This window comes from Leucopleurus acutus (genome assembly GCF_964270905.1).
Source record: "Leucopleurus acutus genome assembly, chromosome: 3".
In the NCBI taxonomy this organism is placed as follows: domain Eukaryota; kingdom Metazoa; phylum Chordata; class Mammalia; order Artiodactyla; family Delphinidae; genus Leucopleurus; species Leucopleurus acutus.
The window spans coordinates 85,960,631-85,979,718 of NC_139145.1; the positions used below are offsets into that span (position 1 = coordinate 85,960,631).

Consider the following 19,088-nt stretch of genomic DNA (forward strand, 5'->3'; position numbering starts at 1 on the left):
TGCAGGATGTACCCAAAAAAAGGGATTGTTTTCTTGCTTTCTCTTTCTCGTAGTTCATTATTAGTGTATAGAAAAGCAACAGATTTCTGTATATTATTCTTGTAGCCTGTAACTTTACTGAATTCATTTATTAGTTTTAACTTTTTTTGGTGTAGACTTCAAGGTTTTCTACGTATTTTGTCATCTACAAATAGTGACAGTTTTACTTCTTCCCTTCCAACTTGGATGCTTTTTATTTTTCTTGTCTGATTGCTGTGGCTAGGACTTACAATACTATGTTAAATAGAAATGGTGAGAGTGGGCATCCTTGTCCTGTTACTAATTTTAGAGGAAAAACTTTCATTTTTTTAACCATTGAGTATGATGTTAGCTATGGGTTTTTCATAAATGGGTTCTATTATGTTGAGATATTTCCCCTCTGTGCCAAATTTGTTGAGAGCTTTTTTTTAATCATGAACGGTGTTGAATTGTGTCAAATGTTTTTCCCGCATCTACTGAGTTGATCATGTGATTTTTATCCTTCATTTTGTGAATTTGGAATATCACATTGGTTGATTTGCGTAAGTTGAACCATCCTTAAATCCCTGGAATACAGTCTACTTGTTCATGGTGTATGATCTTTTTTATATATTGTTGAATTCAGTTTGCTAATATTTTGTTGAGGATTTTTGCATCCATGTTCATCAAAGATACTGGCTTTTAATTTTCTTTTTTGTAGTGTCTGTCTGGTTTTGATATCAGGGTAATGGTAGCCTTGTTGAATGAATTTGGGAGTGTTCCCTCCTCTTTAGTGTTTTGGAATAGTTTGAGGATAGGTATTAACTCTCCTTTTTATGTTTGGTAGAATTCTCCTGTGAGGCCCTCTGATCCTGGACTTTTTGATACCAGATTCAATTTCATTTCTACTGATCAATCTGTTCAGACTGTCTATTTCTTCCTGATTTAATCTTGAAAGATTATATGTTTCTAGGAGTTCGTCCATTTGTTCTTGGTTATGCAATTTGTTGGCAGATAACTATATGAAGTATTCTCTCATTATTGTTTTTCTGTGATATCATTTGTAATTTCTCCTCTTTCATTTCTTATTTTGTTTGTGTCCTGTCTTTTTTTCTTGATGAGCCTAGCTAAAGGCTTATCAAATTTGTTTATTTTTCAAAAAAATCATCTCTTGGTTTCATTGATCTTTTCTATTGTCTTATTGGTCTCTATTTTATTTATTTCCTTACTACCTTTTTCATTCCTTCTGCTGCCTTTGGGCTTTGTTCTTCTTTTTGTAATTCCTTTAGATGGTTGTTTAGGTTGTTTATTTGAGATTTTTGTTGTTTCATGTGGTAGGCCTCTATTGCTATAAACGTCCCTCTTAGAACTACTTTTGCTGTGTCCCATAGATTTTGGAAAGTTTTGTTTTTATTTTCACTTGTCTCAAGGTATTTTCTGATTTCGTCTTTGATTTCTTTGTTGAACCATCGTTTTTGTTAGTAGCACGCTGCTTAGTCTTCATGCTTTTCCCATTTTTCTTCTTATAATGGATTTCCAGTTTCATACTGGAAAAGATACTTGATACAATTTTTATCTAAAATTTATTGAGACTTGTTTTGTGGCCTAGTATATGATCTATCCTGGAGAACTTGCCATATGTACTTGAATCCAATATGTATTCTGCTGTTTTTGGATGGAATGTCCTGAGATATCTATTAAGTTCAACTGATCTAATATGTCACTTAAGGCAAATGTTTTCTTATTGATTTTTTGCCTGATGATCTGTCCATTTGTGTAAGTGAGCTGTTAAAGTTTCTTACTACTACTGTATTGTTTTCAACTTCTCCCTTTATGTCTGTTGCTATTTGCTTTATATATTTATGTGCTCCTATATTAGGTGCATACATGTTTATGAATGTTATATCTTCTTGTATTGATCCGTTTATCATTATACAGTGCCCTTTTTTGTCTTTTATTATAGAATTTGACTTTAATGTTTACTTTGTCTGATATGAGTATTGCTATCCCAGCTTTTTTTTCATTTCTATTTGAATGGAATATATTTTTCTATCCCCTCACTTTTAGTCTGCATGTGTCTTTAGCTCGAAAGTGAATCTCTTGTAGGCAACATGTAGATAGGTCTTGTTTTTTAATCCAATCAGCCACCTTATGTCCTGTGATTGGAGAATTTTGTCCATTGACATTTAAAGTGATTATTGATAATTACGTACTTGTTGCCATTTTGTTACTTGTTTTCTGGTTGTTCTGTCTCCTTTTTTTAAAACTCATTTTGTGCCCTTTCAGGAAGATTTTTCATTATACCGTTTCATCCCACCCCCTTTGTTTGTTTACTTGGTGGTCACACATTCCTTTATTTGTTACCCTGATATTACAAAATGAATCCCTTATTATTGAATTCTAATGTAGGGAGATTTATATTTTCCTGGACCATAAAATCGTCTTATAATATTTTAACTCCTTTTCTTTCTCTTAAAAAATTTTCTGTTGAGCATTTAAACTGTGTGTGTTTCTCTGGGTGTGTTTCTGTGTGTGTGTGCATGGCTACGTGTGTGTGTTTACAGATACCAACATATTAATATTGTTTTATACACTCAGTATTCTTTAGATTTACTTATATATTTACATGTTTTTCTCCTTACTTTTCCTTCTTGAATCGCTGACCTTCCATATGGGATTATTTTTCTTTTGCTCAAAGAAAATCCTTTCATATTCTTTTCATAAGCATCTGCTGGTGGCTAATTCTGTCAGTTTTTACTGACAAAAGTCTTGTATTCAATCTGATTTTGAAGGATAGTTTTATTGGCCAAGAATTCTATATTGGTATAGGTATGACAAAGTTAAGTGTCTGACTGCAGTGTTTGTTCTTTTCCTAGCTAATGGTTTTCCTTGCATCATTTTTATGATTTTGGTCATAAAGCATTTTTTCCAAATTATTTTTAGCTAATATATTTTTAATGTAAATTGCATAATAAAATGTCTATACTAGGTTTCAGGAATAATAATGTCTAAACTAATGCCTTTAAATTCTCCACAGCTAATTATTCAAAAGACCAAAGTGATTAGCATCTATGCAGTTTTCAGTTTTTCTCTTCTAAGGCTGAAACTCCCTTTTACGCTTAATTTCTTTGAGGAAAATGATACTTATATTTATTTCATGTTTTAAAAAGCTGCCTTCCTAAGTGAGTTAATAATGGTACTGTAGAATAACTTGAACAACTAAATCACATATATGAATCAGACAAAGCAAGATGATTTCAAAAGAATGAGTACATTTGGTCTATAGGTGTAATGTGTTAGAGCAAATATTTTGAAATTATTAAAGTTGTACTATCTTGCCTGGAATAGTCTGAACACTTTCTATATAATTTATCTTTATAGGTGTGTTTAATTTTACAGTACAACATGAACAAGATATAATCAAATTTCCCTTCCTTTTCTTTCCTTTCGGCACTATCATGGCAACACTTATTTACAGTAATAGAATACAAAGGTTAGTTACTTGTTTTTAAACATGCTTAGTTTTTAAAAATTACTTAATAATTCCCACATACTGTTAAACCACTTATATTATTGTCCTGTGATACCTCTTTGGGGAACAAATTCTATGGCATAAAATAGTTAGAAGCTTTCTTTTACAAGTGGTAAAAACCTTGTTAGTCTTTAGATGCTGCCTCACTGCTCAATGTGAATAGAGAACATCTAAAAAAAAAAAAAAAAAGCCCTATACAGTACATACAGTGAAGGCTTGTGCCTCAGATGCTTTGATCTGAAATAAAATATTTATTCCACTTTTATTTCAGTTAATGCAAATGACTATGCTTATAGCAAAACCTTTGTTTATTCTTTCCTTCCTAACACCTTGCTCCCAGAACCTTTCCTTGTGTAAGGTAATCATCATATTACCTACACAGAGTGAAACATAGCCTTAATTATAAACTACTCTACATTAGAGTGGAAGGATTTATTTCACGAGGATTGATGATACTTGTATGTTTATGGAATTAAGAGAGATTTTCTCTCTTTATACTTTAAAAATAAATATGCAATTCATATGATAAACTATTGATTTTAATAAATTAACATTTATACTTAATACCTCAATTTATCTACATCACTGGTAAATCCTTCACTAACTGTATTATGTACTTTAATGCCTTTTATGTTTTTTTATCCATAGTAGCATTCTATCATCTACAATTCTTTTTATACCTGTTCATAAAATTTGATACTTAATGGAGATTAGATGAGAGGTGAGATATTTAATAGCAAATTTGAAATGAAAAACATTTCTAAATATCCCTAAACATGAACCTTCATCTGACAAATTCAATATAAACCCAACTGTTGCCTGAGTATTTGGGAAAGAAATAAAAAACTGTCATATAGTCACAATGGCATAATAAACAAATGTTAATTGATGTGCTTTGTTTGAAATACTTCCATGGAGACTTGCAATGAGCAAGGCTCTTCTGTATAGGCAATTCAGCAGCATATGTTGGCACATCTAGGAAAAGTCATCATGTATAAATGCTTTCCGCCATCTGGTATATGACCTAAAATATCAAAATGAAATATGTACAACTAAAATGAATATGTGACTTTATTCAGGGTACCTTTGACTCATTAGGTAAAGCCCTTGCTGGTTAACATTTCATGGTGATATCTTTAAAATAAAATTTGTTTTTATTCTTAATGATATTTCCATACTCCTAATGTATTTTTTCTATTTATTGGAGTATAATTGCTTTACAATGTTGTGTTAGTTTCTGCTCTACAATGAAGTGAATCAGCTATATGTATACATATATCCCTTCCCTCTTGGACTTCCCCACCACCACCATCCCACCCATCTAGGTTGTCACAGAGCACCAAGCTGAGCTCCCTGTGCTATATAGCAGGCTCCCACTACCTATCTATTTTACACATGGTAGTGTATTTATGCCAAACCTAATCTCCCAATTCGTTCCATCCTCCCTTTCCCCACCGTGTCCACATGTCGGTTCTCTACTCTACGTCTATGTCTCTATTCCTGCCCTGCAGATAGGTGCATCTGTACCATTTTTCTAGATTCCACATATATGTGTTAATATATTTGTTTTTCTCTTTCTGACTTACTTCACTCTGTATGGCAGACTCTAGATCCATCCACAACTCTAAACCTGACCCAATTTCTTTCTGTTTTATGGCTGAGTAATATTCTATTGTATATATGTACCACATCTTCTTTATCCATTTATCTGTCATCGGACATTTAGACTGTTTCCATGTCCTGGGTATTGTAAATAGAGCTGCAATGAACATTGGGGTGCATGTGTCTCTCTTTTGTTTTTTTTTTTTTGCGTTACGCCGGCCTCTCACTGTCATGGCCTCTCCCGTTGCAGAGCACAGGCTCCAGACGTGCAGGCTCAGCAGCCGTGGCTCATGGGCCCAGCCACTCCGTGGCATGTGGGATCTTCCCGGACTGGGGCACAAACCCGTGTCCCCTGCATTGGCAGGCGGACTCTCAACCACTGCGCCACCAGGGAAGCCCCATGTGTCTCTTTGAATTATGGTTTTCTCAGGATATATGCCCAGTAGTGGGACTGCTGGGTCATATGGTAGTTCTATTTTTAGTTTTTTTAAGGAACTTACATGCTGTTCTCCATAGTGGCTGTATCAATTTACATTCCCAACAACAGTGCAGTAGGATTCCTTTTTCTCCACACCCTCTCCAGCATTTATTGTTTGTAGATTTTTTGATGATGGCCATTCTGACCAGTGTGAGGTGATATCTAATTGCAGTTTTGCCTTGCTCTAATAATTAGTGATGTTGAGCAGCCTTTCATGTGCCTCTTGGCCATCTGTATGTCTTCTTTGGTGAAATGTCTGTTTAGGATTTCTGCCCATTTTTTGATTCGGTTGTTTGTTTTTTTGATACGGAGCTCCAAGACATGTTTGTATATTTTGGAGGTTAATCCTTTGTCAGTTGCTTCATTTGCAAATATTTTTTTCCCATTCTAAGGGTTGTCTTTTTGCCTTGTTTATAGTTTCCTTTGCTGTGCAAAAGCTTTTAAGTTTCATTAGCTCCCATTTGTTTATTTTTGTTTTTATTTTCATTACTCTAGGAGGTGGGTCCAAAAGGATCTTGCTGTGATTTATGTCAAAGAGAGTTTATCCTGGGCTTCCCTGGTGGCACAGTGGTTGAGAGTCCGCCTGCCGATGCAGGGGGCACTGGTTCGTGCCCCGGTCCTGGAAGATCCCACATGCCGCGGAGCGGCTGGGCCCGTGAGCCATGGCTACTGGGCCTGCGTGTCCGGAGCCTGTGCTCCACGGCGGGAGAGGCCACAACAGTGAGAGGCCCGCATACCGCAAAAAAAAAAAAAAAAAAAAAAAAGAGAGAGTTTATCCTGTGTTTTCCTCTAAGAGTTTTATAGTTTTTTTACATTTAGATCTTTAATCCATTTTGAGTTTATTTTTGTGTATGGTGTTAGGGAGTATTCTAATTTCATTCTTTTACATATAGCAGTCCAGTTTTTCCAGCACCACTTATTGAAGAATCTGCGTTTTCTCCATTGTATGTTCTTGCATCCTTTGTCATAAATTAGGTGACCATATGTGCATGGGTTTATCTCTGGGCTTTCTATCCTGTACCATTGATCTATATTTCTGTTTTGGTGCCAGTACCATACTGTGTTGATTACTGTAGCTTTGTAGTACAGTTTGAAGTCTGGGAGCCAGATTCCGCCAGCTCTGTTTTTCTTTCTCAAGATTGCTTTGGTTATTCAGCGTCTTTTGTGTTTCCATACAAATTGTAAAAATCTTTGTTCTAATTCTGTAAAGAATGCCATTGGTATTGTGATAGGGATTGCATTGGATCTGTAGATTGCTTTGGGTAGTATAGTTATTTTCACAATGTTGATTCTTCCAATCCAAGAGCATGGTATATTTCTTCATCTGTTTATGTCATCTTTGATTTCTTTCACCAGTGTTCTATTGTTTTCTGAGTACACGTCTTTGGTCTCCTTAGGTAGGTTTATTCCTAGTTATTTTATTCTTTTTATTGCAGTGGTGAATGGGATTGTTGCCATAATTACTCTTTCTGATCTTTCATTGTTAGTGTATAGGAATGCAAGTGATTTCTGTGCATTAATTTTGTATCCAGCAACCTTAATAAATTCATTGATTAGTTCTAGTAGTTTTATTGTGGCATCTTTAGGATTTTCCGTGTATAGTATCATGTCATCTGCAAACAGTGACAGTTTTACTACTTCTTTTCCAGTTTGTATTTCTTTTTTTAATTTTTGCTTTTATATAATTTAATCTTTATTTTCAATTTTTTGAATTTTTATTTATTTTTTGTACAGAGGTTCTTATTAGTTATATATTTTATACATAATAGTGTATATATGTCAATCCCAATCTCCTAATTCATCCCACCACCACCACCCCCATCCCCTGCTTTCCCCCCTTGGTGTCCATATGTGTGTTCTCTACATCTGTGTTTCTATTTCTGCCTTTCAAACAGTTCATCTGTACCATTTTTGTAGATTCCACATATATGTGTTAATATACGATACTTGTTTTTCTATTTCTGACTTACTTCACTCTGTATGACAGTCTCTAGGTCCATCCATGTCTCTACAAATGAACCAATTTTGTTCTTTTTTATGGCTGAGTAATATTCCATTGTGTATGTGTACCACATCTTCTTTATCCTTTCATCTGTCAATGGGAATTTAGATTGCTTAAATGATCTGGCTATTGTAAATAGTGCTGCAATGAACATTGGGGTGCATGTGGTTTTTTTTTTTTTTTTTACATCTGTATTGGAGTATACTTGCTTTAAAATGGTGTGTTAGTTTCTGCTTTATAACAAAGTGAATCAGTTATACATATACATATGTTCCCATATCTCTTCCCTCTTGTGTCTCCCTCCCTCCCACCCTGCCTATCCCACCCCTCCAGGCAGTCACAAAGCACCGAGCTGATCTCCCTGTGCTATGCGGCTGCTTCCCACTAGCTATCTACCTTACATTTGGTAGTGTATATATGTCCATGCCTCTCTCTCACTTTGTCACAGCTTACACTTCCCCCTCCCCATATCCTCAAGTCCATTCTCTAGTAGGTCTGTATCTTTATTCCTGTCTTACCCCTAGGTTCTTTATGACATTTTTTTTCTTAAATTCCATATATATGTGTTAGCATATGGTATTTGTCTTTCTCTTTCTGACTTACTTCACTCTGTATGACAGACTCTAGGTCTATCCACCTCATTACAAATAGCTCAATTTCGTTTCTTTTATGGCTGAGTAATATTCCATTGTATATATGTGCCACATCTTCTTTATCCACTCATCCAATGATGGACACTTAGGTTGTTTCCATCTCCGGGCTATTGTAAATAGAGCTGCAATGAACATTTTGGTACATGACTCTTCTTGAATTATGGTTTTCTCAGGGTATATGCCCAGTAGTGGGATTGCTGGGTCATATGGTAGTTCTATTTTTAGTTTTTTAAGGAACCTCCATACTGTTCTCCACAGTGGCTGTATCAATTTACATTCCCACCAACAGTGCAAGAGGGATCCCTTTTCTCCACATCCTCTCCAGCATTTATTGTTTCTAGATTTTTTGATGATGGCCATTCTGACTGGTGTGAGATGATATCTCATTGTAGTTTTGATTTGCATTTCTCTAATGATTAATGAAGTTGAGCATTCGTTCATGTGTTTGTTGGCAGTCTGTATATCTTCTTTGGAGAAAGGTCTATTTAGGTCTTCTGCCCATTTTTGGATTGGGTTGTTTTTTTTGTTGTTATTGAGCTGCATGAGCTGCTTATAAATTTTGGAGATTAATCCTTTGTCAGTTGCTTCATTTGCTGGGTCATATGGTAATTCTATTTTTAGTTTTTTAAGGAACCTCCATATTGTTCTCCACAGTGGCTGTATCAATTTGTATTCCCACCAACAGTGCAAGAGGGTTCCCTTCTCTCCACACCCTCTCCAGCATTTGTTGTTTGTAGATTTTCTGATGATGCCCATTCTAACTGGTGTGAGGTGATACCTCATTGTAGTTTTGATTTGAATTTCTCTAATAATTAGTGATGTTGAACAGCCTTTCCTGTACCTCTTGGCCATCTGTATGTCTTCTTTGGAGAAATGTCTATTTAGGTCTTCTGCCTCTTTTTTGATTTGGTTGTTTTTTTAATATGGAGCTGCATGAGCTGTTTGGAGATTAATCCTTTGTTGATTTGTTTGCAGATATTTTCTCCTATTCTGAGGGTTGTCTTTTCGTCTTGTTTATAGTTTCCTTTGCTGTGAAAAAGCTTTTAAGTTTCATTAGGTCCCATTTGTTTATTTATGTTTTTATTTCAGTTACTCTGGGAGGTGGGTCATGAAGGATCTTGCTGTGATTTATGTCAAAGAGTGTTCTTCCTATGTTTTCTTCTAATAGTTTTATAGTGTCCGGTCTTAGATTTAGGTCTCTAATCCATTTTGAGTTTATTTTAGTGTATGGTGTTAGGGAGTGTTCTAATTTCATTCTTTAACATGTAGCTGTCCAGTTTTCCCAGCACCAGTTATTGAAGACCCTGTCTTTTCTCCATTGTATATCCTTGCCTCCTTTGTCATAGATTAGTTAACCACAGGTGCATCAGTTTATCTCTGGTTTTCTATCTGGTTCCATTGAACTGTATTTCTGTCTTTATGCCAGTACCATATTGTCTTGATTACTGTAGCTTTGTAGTATAGTCTGAAGTCAGGAAGTCCAGTTCCTCCAGCTCCATTTTTTTCCCTCAAGATTGCTTTGTTTATTCGGGGTCTTTTGTATCTCCACGCAAATTTTAAGATTTTTTTCATTCTAGCCCTGTAAAAAATTCCATTGGTAATTTGATAGGGATTGCATTGAATCTGTAGATTGCTTTGTGTAGTATAGTCATTTTCACAATATTGATTCTTCCAATCCATGAACATCGTATATCTCTCCATGTTTATGTCATCTTTGATTTGTTTCATCAGTGTCTTGTATTTTTCTGAGTACAGGTGTTTTGTCTCCTTAGGTACGTTTATTCCTAGGTATTTTATTCTTTTTCTTCCAATGGTGAATGTGATTGTTTCCTTAATTTCTCTTTCTGATCTTTCATTGTTAGTGTATAGGAATGCAAGAGATTTCTGTGCATTTATTTTGTATACTAAAACTTTCCCAAATTCATTGATTAGCTCTAGTTGTTCTGGTGGCATCTTTAGGATTTTCTGTGTATAGTATCATGTCATCTGCAAATAGTAACAGTTTTAGTTCTTTACCAATTTGTGTTCCTTTCTCTTCTCTGATTGCTGTGGCTAGGACTTCAACAACTATGTTGACTTCAGCAACTATGTTAATCAGGAAAAAGACAAGACATCCTTGTCTTTTTCCTGATCTTAGAGGAAATGCTTTCACTTGTTCACCATTGTGAATGCTGTTTGCTGTGGGTTTGGCATATATGGCCTTTATTATGTTCAGGTAGGTTCCCTCTGTGACCACTTTCTGAAGAGTTTTTATCATAAATGGGTGTTGAATTTTGTCAAAAGCTTTTTCTGCATCTGTTGAGATATCATATGGTTTTTATTCTTCAGTTTGTTAATAGGGTGTATCACATTGATTGATTTTCATATGCTGAAGAATCCTTGTATCCCTGGGATAAATCCCACTTGATCATGGTGTATGATCCTTTTAATGTGCTGTTGGATTCTGTTTGCTAGTATTTTGTTGAGGATTTTTGCATCTATAATCATCAGTGATATTGGTCTGTAAATTTCTTTCTTTTTTTTTTTTTTTGTGATATCTTTGTCTGGTTTTGGTATCCAGGTGTTGGTGGCCTTGTAGAATGAGTTTGGGAGTGTTCCTTCCTCTGCAGTTTTTTGGATGAGTTTCAGAATGATGGGTGTCAACTCTTCTCTAGATGTTTGATAGAATTCACCTGTGAAGCCGTCTGGTCCTGGACTTTTGTTTGTTGGAAGATTTTTAATTAAAGTTTCAATTTCATTACTTGTGATAAGTCTGGTTATATTTTCTAATTCTTCCAGGTTCCGTCTTAGAAAATTGTCCCTTTCCAAGAATTTGTCCATTTTTTTGTGGTTGTCCATTTTATTGGCATATAGTTGTTTGTAGTATTCTCCTATAATACTTTGTATTTCTGTGGTGTCAGTTGTGATTTCTCCTTTTTCATTTTTAATTTTATTGAATTGCATCCTTGATGAGTTTGGCTAAAGGTTTATCAATTGTTTTATCTCCTCAATGAACCAAATTTTAGTTCTATTGATCTTTCCTATTTTTTCTTCATTTCTATTTCACTTATTTCTGCTTTGATTTTTATGATTTCTTTCCTTGTAATAATTTTGGATTTTCTTTGTTCTAGTTGCTTTTGGTGTGGGTCTTTTGTGTTTCCTGCCTAGAAAAGTTCCTTTAGCTTTTGTTGTAAAGCTGGCTTGGTGGTGCTGAATTCTTTAGCTTTTGCTTGCCTGAAAAGCTTTTGATTTCTCCATCGAATTTGAATGAAATCCTTGCTGGGTAGAGTAATCTTGGTTGTAGGTTTTTCTCTTTTATCACTTTAAGTATGTCCTGCCTCTGCCTTCTGGCCTGCAGAGTTTCTGCTGAAAAATTAGCTGTTAACCTTATGGGGATTCCTTTGTATGTTATTTTTTGCTTTTCCCTTGCTGCTTTTAATATTTTTTCTTGGAATTTAATGTTAGTTTGATTAATATGTGTCTTGGTGTGTTTCTCCTAGGGTTTAACCTGTGTGGGACGCTGCACTCGTGAACTTGGGTGACTATTTCCTTGCCCATGTTAGGGAAGTTTTCCACTATAATCTCTCTGAATATTTTCTCAGACCCTTTCCTTTTCTCTTCTTCTTCTGGGACCCCTATAATTTGAATGTTGGTGTGTTTAGTATTGTACAAGAGGTCTCTGAGATTGTCTTCAATTCTTTTCATTGTTTTATCTTTACTCCGCTCCTCATCAGTTATTTCCAACATTCTCTCTTCCAGCTCACTTATTTGTTCTTCTCCCTCAGTTATTCTGTTATTGATTCCTTCTTGTGTATTTTTCATTTTAGTTATTGTGTTGTTTATCTCTGTTCTTTAGTTCTTCTAGGTCTTTGTTAAACATTTCTTGTATTTTCTCTATCTGTGCCTCCATTCTGTTTCTGAGATTCTGGTTCATCTTTACTATCATTACTCTGAATTCTTTTTCAGAAAGGTTGCCTATTTCCTCTTCATTTATCGGTCTTGTAATTTTTTACCTTGCTCCTTCATCAGTGACATATGTTCTTGTCATCTCAGTTTTTTTTTTTTTTTTATTTTTATGGGTGGGATTGTGTTCCTGTCTTACTGGTTGTTTGGCCTGAGGCTTCCACCACTTGAGTTTGTGGGCTGCTGGGTACAGCTGGGTCTTGATGTCGAGATGAGGACCTGTGGGAGACCTCACTGTGATGAATATTCCCTGGGGTCTGAGGTTTTCTGATAGTCCAGTGGTTTGGACTCAGAACCCCCATTCCAGGAGCTCAGGCCTGACCCCCAAGTCGTGAACCAAGATTCCACAAGCCACGCAGGTCTGCAAAACAAAGAAAAGAAAAAAAAGGAGCAGAACAATTACAGAGTAGAAAATAAAATAAAATTAGAAAACTAACAGATATGTTAGAAAAAATAAATTAATATATACATGAAACAACAACCAGAAGGTAAAAAAGAACCAAAATAGAAAAAGACAGGAGGGAAAAAAAAGCCAGAAAAGGCCTTGGCTGTGTGTCGCAGGACTTAGGTAGGGGTGGGGTTTAGGCGGGACCCCAGCAGGCTTCCCAGGGCCCGAATGGGTGGGGGGAACTCACTCCACACCTCTGCTGATTTTCCAGTCCTGGAGGGTCCCACTGTCGGCCTCTCCTCCTCTTTCCCTCCTCCCTCCCATGCCCCTAGGACCCACAAGGTCAGAGGGGGCTCTGGAGAATTGAGGACCAGGCCTGGTAGCCTAGCAGGCTTCCTAGGGCCCAAGTGAGTGGGGGAAATGCCCTCCGCGCCTCCCCTGACCCTCCAGTCCCGGAGGGCCCCACTCCATCCGCCTCTCCTATTCTCCCCCCACCTCCCTCCTATGCTCCTAGGATCCACGTGGCCCAGAGGGGGCCCCGGAGAACAGAGGACCAGGTCTGGGAGCCCAGCAGGCCTCCCAGGACCCAATTGGGCAGGGGAAATGCTAGGTGCACTCCCCCCTGATCCTCCAAGCTCCCAAGGGTCCCGCCAGGCGTGGGAACCCCTCCCCTCTCCCAGCCACCCCTCAGGGGCACTGGTCCTGTCTGGCCTCCACTTCTCCTCCCCCTCACTCCCCTCCACATTCTACCTGGTTGCTTGGGGTTCCTCCCATTTCCTTGGGTATTGAGGTCCCCCACCAGCATCCAGCAGGTGCCCTAGTTGTAGGGAGACTTGAAATCCTCATCCTCCCATGCTGCCATCTTCGTAATGTACTCTTTAAGCAGCAAAATAGAATAAACAGCACTATTAGTCTCTATTCTCTCAATAACGATCTCTCTCATCCCCCACATATGGCTCTTCTTTTGACATAAATGGAAACTCTTAAACATGGAAAGGGAGGTGTATTTTTGAAATAGTGTGGTTTCTTTAAATACTTATGAATAGAATTCCAGTATAACAGATACGTTGTTTTAGGAAAACAAAAATATTTGTAGAGTTTTTACAATGCACCAGCCACTGTGCTAATTATCTTACCTTTATTAACTCATCTAAGCCTTATAACTCTCCCACCACCATCATCACCCATATGGATAGAGGATCTGAGTCTAAACAAGATTAAAAGAAGTAGCTGGTGGTGAATGCACCTATGAGTGAGTTTAACCCAAAGGCTTTGTCATTTCCATGTCATCCTGCTTCCAAAATTAGATATAAACAAGGAACTAACATTTATTGAAGAACTTTTGTGTGCCAGACACTATGCTAGAAAATATATTCACGTTTTGTGTTTAATTTTTACAGTAACCTAGAAAGGACAGTATTATTATTATTCTATTTTAGGAATGAAGAAACATGCTTAGAGAGGTTAAGTAACTTGTACAAGATCACACAACTTGTAAAGTGGGAAAATGGATATTCCCATCTAGTCCTTTTCGTAATCTACTACATCAGTCCTTTTTAAACTTTAATATATTCAGGAGTAGGGCCTGAAATTCTCTATTTAGAGCATGCTTCTAGGTAATGACAATAATAATTGTCTAAGGACCACAATTTTAGTAAGAAGGAGTTACTCATGCTGTCCTCCTTTGTGAGATTTTATAACTCCTGTAGGAAATAACCATTTGAGACCACCAGTAAGTCACTTATATTTAAATTTTGAAGTTTGAAAAAAAAATTATAATTTTTTTCACAAATAAGTTAAATGTTCCCAGGTCTGAGACTACTTAAGGACAGGTGGAGACCAAAAACAGAGACATAGTAAGAGATGGAGACAAAGTTTAATGCAAACTATGCCACAGTGGCTTAATATCCTATTTCTTTCTCTTTTATTCCATCATGTTGAGGGTAGTGTGAGTTAGCTTAAATTTCGGTACTACATTTCCCTAATTATTGATGGAAAATTCAGAACTCTGGACAGGCTTTTATTTTCTTTTGTATTGCTACTACATCATAATTCCCTGCATAATTTCACCTGCTCTGATATCCATCTTCTTGCCAACCTAAATGAATCCTGGTTTTTACCATCATTATGCCCAATATAAAGACAGAAGGGTGGGTATCTGACCTTGCATGTTGCTACAATCTATGTGAGAGAGAAATATTCTTCAGGAATGTCACTTTTTCAATTTTAATACCATATCAGTAAAATTATCATAGATAATAAAAATTGCCATTTGTTTCTTAATAAAAAATGTCGTTTCAACAATGGAATAAGAAAAATCCTGAATTTTAAAGCTTGCATGGCATTGCTAAGAAAATAGGCACACATGATAAAAATGTAAATGTATAAATAATGTATAAAGATTGGAGTTTGGGGTAGTATTCATTGGCAGTCAATAGTAGTAAATTCATGAGTTTGGAATCTAAATAATGGTCATTCATATTTTGGGTAAGTTTACTTCCAAAAAGTATAGATTTATACTTAGGCACCATTAGCATAAATAAATTCATAGTCTCTGAATTTTAAAATGAGAATAATATCTTTAAGAGAAGGAAGACTCTTTAGAATAGAGATGACTATGGACGTATAATTATAATCCTGTTTGATAGATTTGTTAATATAAAAGTGGCTATGTAACAAATTTGTTTTCAGCATGAAGAGGTTAGTTCAGATGTTCTCAAGATTGGTGGTAGAAGGATCTTATAAAAGCCAGAGCATCAGTGTCTGTCTTAGGGTAGCCCTGAAACAACTGATGCCTATTGAGCTTCTCACTATTGGCTAGACAGATCATCCTTTGTCGTCTAAGTGAATCCTCACAAAACTCTGAGGTGGTAATTATTAGCTCCACATCACAAATGAAAAACAAAATGGAACCAAACTAAACACAAAATATAGACCTGGAGAGGTTAACTAAATTCCCCAAGTTTGCATTTTAAATTAGTATGTGGGGGCTTCCCTGGTGGCACAGTGGTTAAGAATCTGCCTGCCAATTCAGGGGACATGGGTTCAAGCCCTAGTCTGGGAAGATCCCACATGCTGCGGAGCAGCTAAGCCCGTGCACCACAGCTACTGAGCCTTTGCTCTAAGAGAGCCCACGAGCCACAACTACTGAGCCCACGTGCCTCATCACTGAAGCCCCCGTGCTCTAGAACCCATGCATTGCAGCTAGAGAAGCCACCAGAATGAGAAGCCTGTGCACCACAAAGAAGACCCAACACAACCAAAAATAATAAATTAATTGAAATAAATAATAATAAATAATAAATAAATAAATAAATTTGTAAGTGGGATAGCCAGACCTGATTTCAGATCTTTCTAAGTGCAAAGCCCCATATTCTTTCCTGGCTTTTTCCTGCAGGAAAACAAACAAAACCTTTTATTGATAAGGCAAATATGCCTTTGACCGATATTTGAAGCTACATTTCCGTAAGTTGAATGCCTTGGACGTCATTGAGGGCAGAAAATTAACCTGGGCTTTCAACCAGGGAACCATCGTGAAAGATGTGGCAATGCCTTCATTTGGCTATTTGAGAGAGCTGGCATCTGGATCTATATAACCTATCCAGTCTGGGAGGGAAGAAAGCAAAGCATAGCCAAATGAGACAAAACGAAAAGAGCATTTACATTCTATAATGCAGGGTAATGCTCTCCTGGAAACAATGTATCTTACCAGAAATCATGTGATGTTGGTCCATTCACTTACACATTTATTAATTCATCATTCTCTTAGCAATGGAAGAGCTCATAGTAGTATGTTTGTGCAACTATATGTTGTTATTGATTTTGAAGTACCTTTTCTTATGAAAAAATTAATCCAGAGAAACTAAGCAGAATAAACAGCCCAGGTATTGTGATTACCATTTTACAGATGAACATTCAGACTTTGAGACATTAAATAATGTCCTGAAAATCACAACAGCTACTGAGTGTTCTTGGCACAATTTAATTTCTTCTTTGAAATTGAATGCTCTTTCCATGATTTTGACCTAGTTAATAAGCAAGATACACAACTGGGAATAGTATAAACATAATTGTATACTGATTTCAACATCCAGAGATAATTGAAATCAAAGATATTTAAGAATAGATATATTTCAATGAGGGCTAGTGATAAAGTTCCTTTTCTGAAATAGTGAAAATACAGCTCTCTTTTTTAAATGTCAGTATTAATTTTCTAGCACTTTGAGCGTATTTTGAGCACTCATTTCATTTTTTTTGATGCTTACCTATTTGCATGATTTTCACTGTATTTTTTTCCACGTTTTTTTGCATGTTATTCTTTCTCATCATTTCACAGTATTCCATATGTATTTACTTTGTCTTTTGCTATTTTCCTTATTGCTTTAATAAAATAAAGGTATTTTTTCAATCTTTATCATAAGATTGTTCTCATTTTTTCCACTGTAATTTTGTCTAGATAATGCAATAGTCAGTCTTTAAATAGTAATTTCATTGAGCTAATCCTGATCTTGGAATCCTAAAGAGGTTAGTTATTCATATGCAGAAAAACGTTTTTCATTCCTTTGTTTTCTACCATAGGATCTATAGACATTTAAAATGAATCCTGAGTGACTGGTAATGAGCTGCCCAAAGATGGATAATATTAAATAAAACTGAAAGAACTTAAATAATAGGAGGCAGCACCTAACTTAGTTATGAGAGAGTTTTTAATATTAGCATATTCTAAACACTAAAAAAAAGTATAATACATGACATTTTGAAACTTACATCTTCATTTATTATTACTGATACCAGCCAAGGAAAACATGCCTCTAGCTGTCTCAAAAGAAGATATAATTAAAAATCAGTCATGGACATTATTGAATATAAATAGGAAAATTCAGAAAATTGCTCTTTCCTGAATAAAAATTGCTTAAGTATTGTGGAATTTTTGTGTTAGGTTTTTTCCTATATTAGGACATATTCAATTTAATATAAATCTAAATCCTAGAACGTCTCCAATGAAACCTAAATATAAAGCCCTTTTTTTTTTTTACTTTACTCAAGTTTTGTGCTATAGAAGTTTTCTGTTGACTTCAAAGAAAGTTTAGATTATGCACAGAGAAATGAAATTCTGACTTAATAAAACATTTGTATTACTTCAACTGATTGCTTAATTTCTTATTAAATAAATATTACAAATGCTTATGAAATTCTTGTGTGGGAAGTATACAAATTTAAAATAGAAATTATATCATTACATTTTTGAAATTTCAAGACTGATCTCCTTCATGCTTAACTGTTTATTTCATTGAAAATTCTTGTTATGATTTTTAAAATCTTTTAGGGAACTGCATTTCTCTTTTAAAGCTTATTTTAATAGGAAGAAAGCGACATTAGTCAAAGAAAATAAACATACATTTTAACTTTAATAATAATACATCATTTTTTCTCATTTAATTCTATGTCAACTGGTTCTTTTTTCTTTTCTTTCAACAGGCTGAGATAAATGACCCAACTGATCCTTTCACAAGTTATAGTACAAAAGTTTCATCAAATGTAGGGGATGAAAATTTCTCCAAATATATAGGATGGAGAATTGCCAACATACTTTCCAAACTATTCTTCCCTTCCACTGATACCTGTGTTCTTCCTTTGAAAAAAACCATTGACAAAATGGCACCAAATGAAATATTTGAACAAAAAGCAGGATTCCATGAAGAAGAGAGTTCTACAATTTACTGTAAGGTAAAGTGAAGCACTATTCAAAATAGTTCACTTATTCTAACATATTACATTTTGGAGTTATATAAATTATATATAATCATGTGCCACATTATTTAACTCAGTTTCTCTTTTTTTTAATTCAAATCTTGGCTCCACCACCTCCTAGATATTTTATCATAAGCAAGTATTCCTTTCTCAGAAAGTATTTCCTCATGCTTAAAATAGGTATTACTATGTAATATAAATCAATGTTTTAATAAAGTGAAAGCCTCTCTTCCATAGTGACCTACATTTGCCTAGTTTACCCCCATCTCTCACTATCATTAAATTCTGTGTATCCTTCCAGCGTCTATAAAATGTCAATATAATAAATTATAAGTATATTTAAAATTTTCTCTCCATTTTCCACTATGGTTTATGGATTTTTAAAAGTCTTTTTAGGAAAGTTCTTTTCATTTTAAGATTAAGGTGTTGTCACATTTCTCCTAGTACTTTTAAGGATTCATTTTGAACACTTTAATCATTGGTCCATTGGAAATTTTTTCTGGTATGTAGTGTGATGTATAGATCCATGTGGCTACTCCGTTGTCCCAGCAATATTTATTGAGTGATCTACCTCCCTTCAATATTTTTCCCTGATTTTAAATATCTTTATCAAATACGAAATGCCCATTTATTTTCTTTTTCTATGTTCTAAAATTTCAATAATTTGGAATTGTCTACTCTTTTAAGCTTTGGTAGAATTTCCTCTTAAACCATTAGTACCTTATAGCTCTTCTAAGGGTAGC

At 35.4% G+C, this 19,088-nt stretch overlaps 1 protein-coding gene across 1 annotated transcript in view; it reads left to right on the top strand.

The window, feature by feature from the left end:
• The window catches only part of TMEM232 (transmembrane protein 232), a 260,737-nt gene that overhangs the window by 104,042 nt on the left and 137,607 nt on the right, over window positions 1-19,088 (top strand). Inside the window, 2 exon segments of the mRNA XM_082836202.1 lie at window positions 18,073-18,231; window positions 18,233-18,321. Of these exon segments, the coding sequence (XP_082692328.1) occupies window positions 18,073-18,231; window positions 18,233-18,321 (248 nt within the window).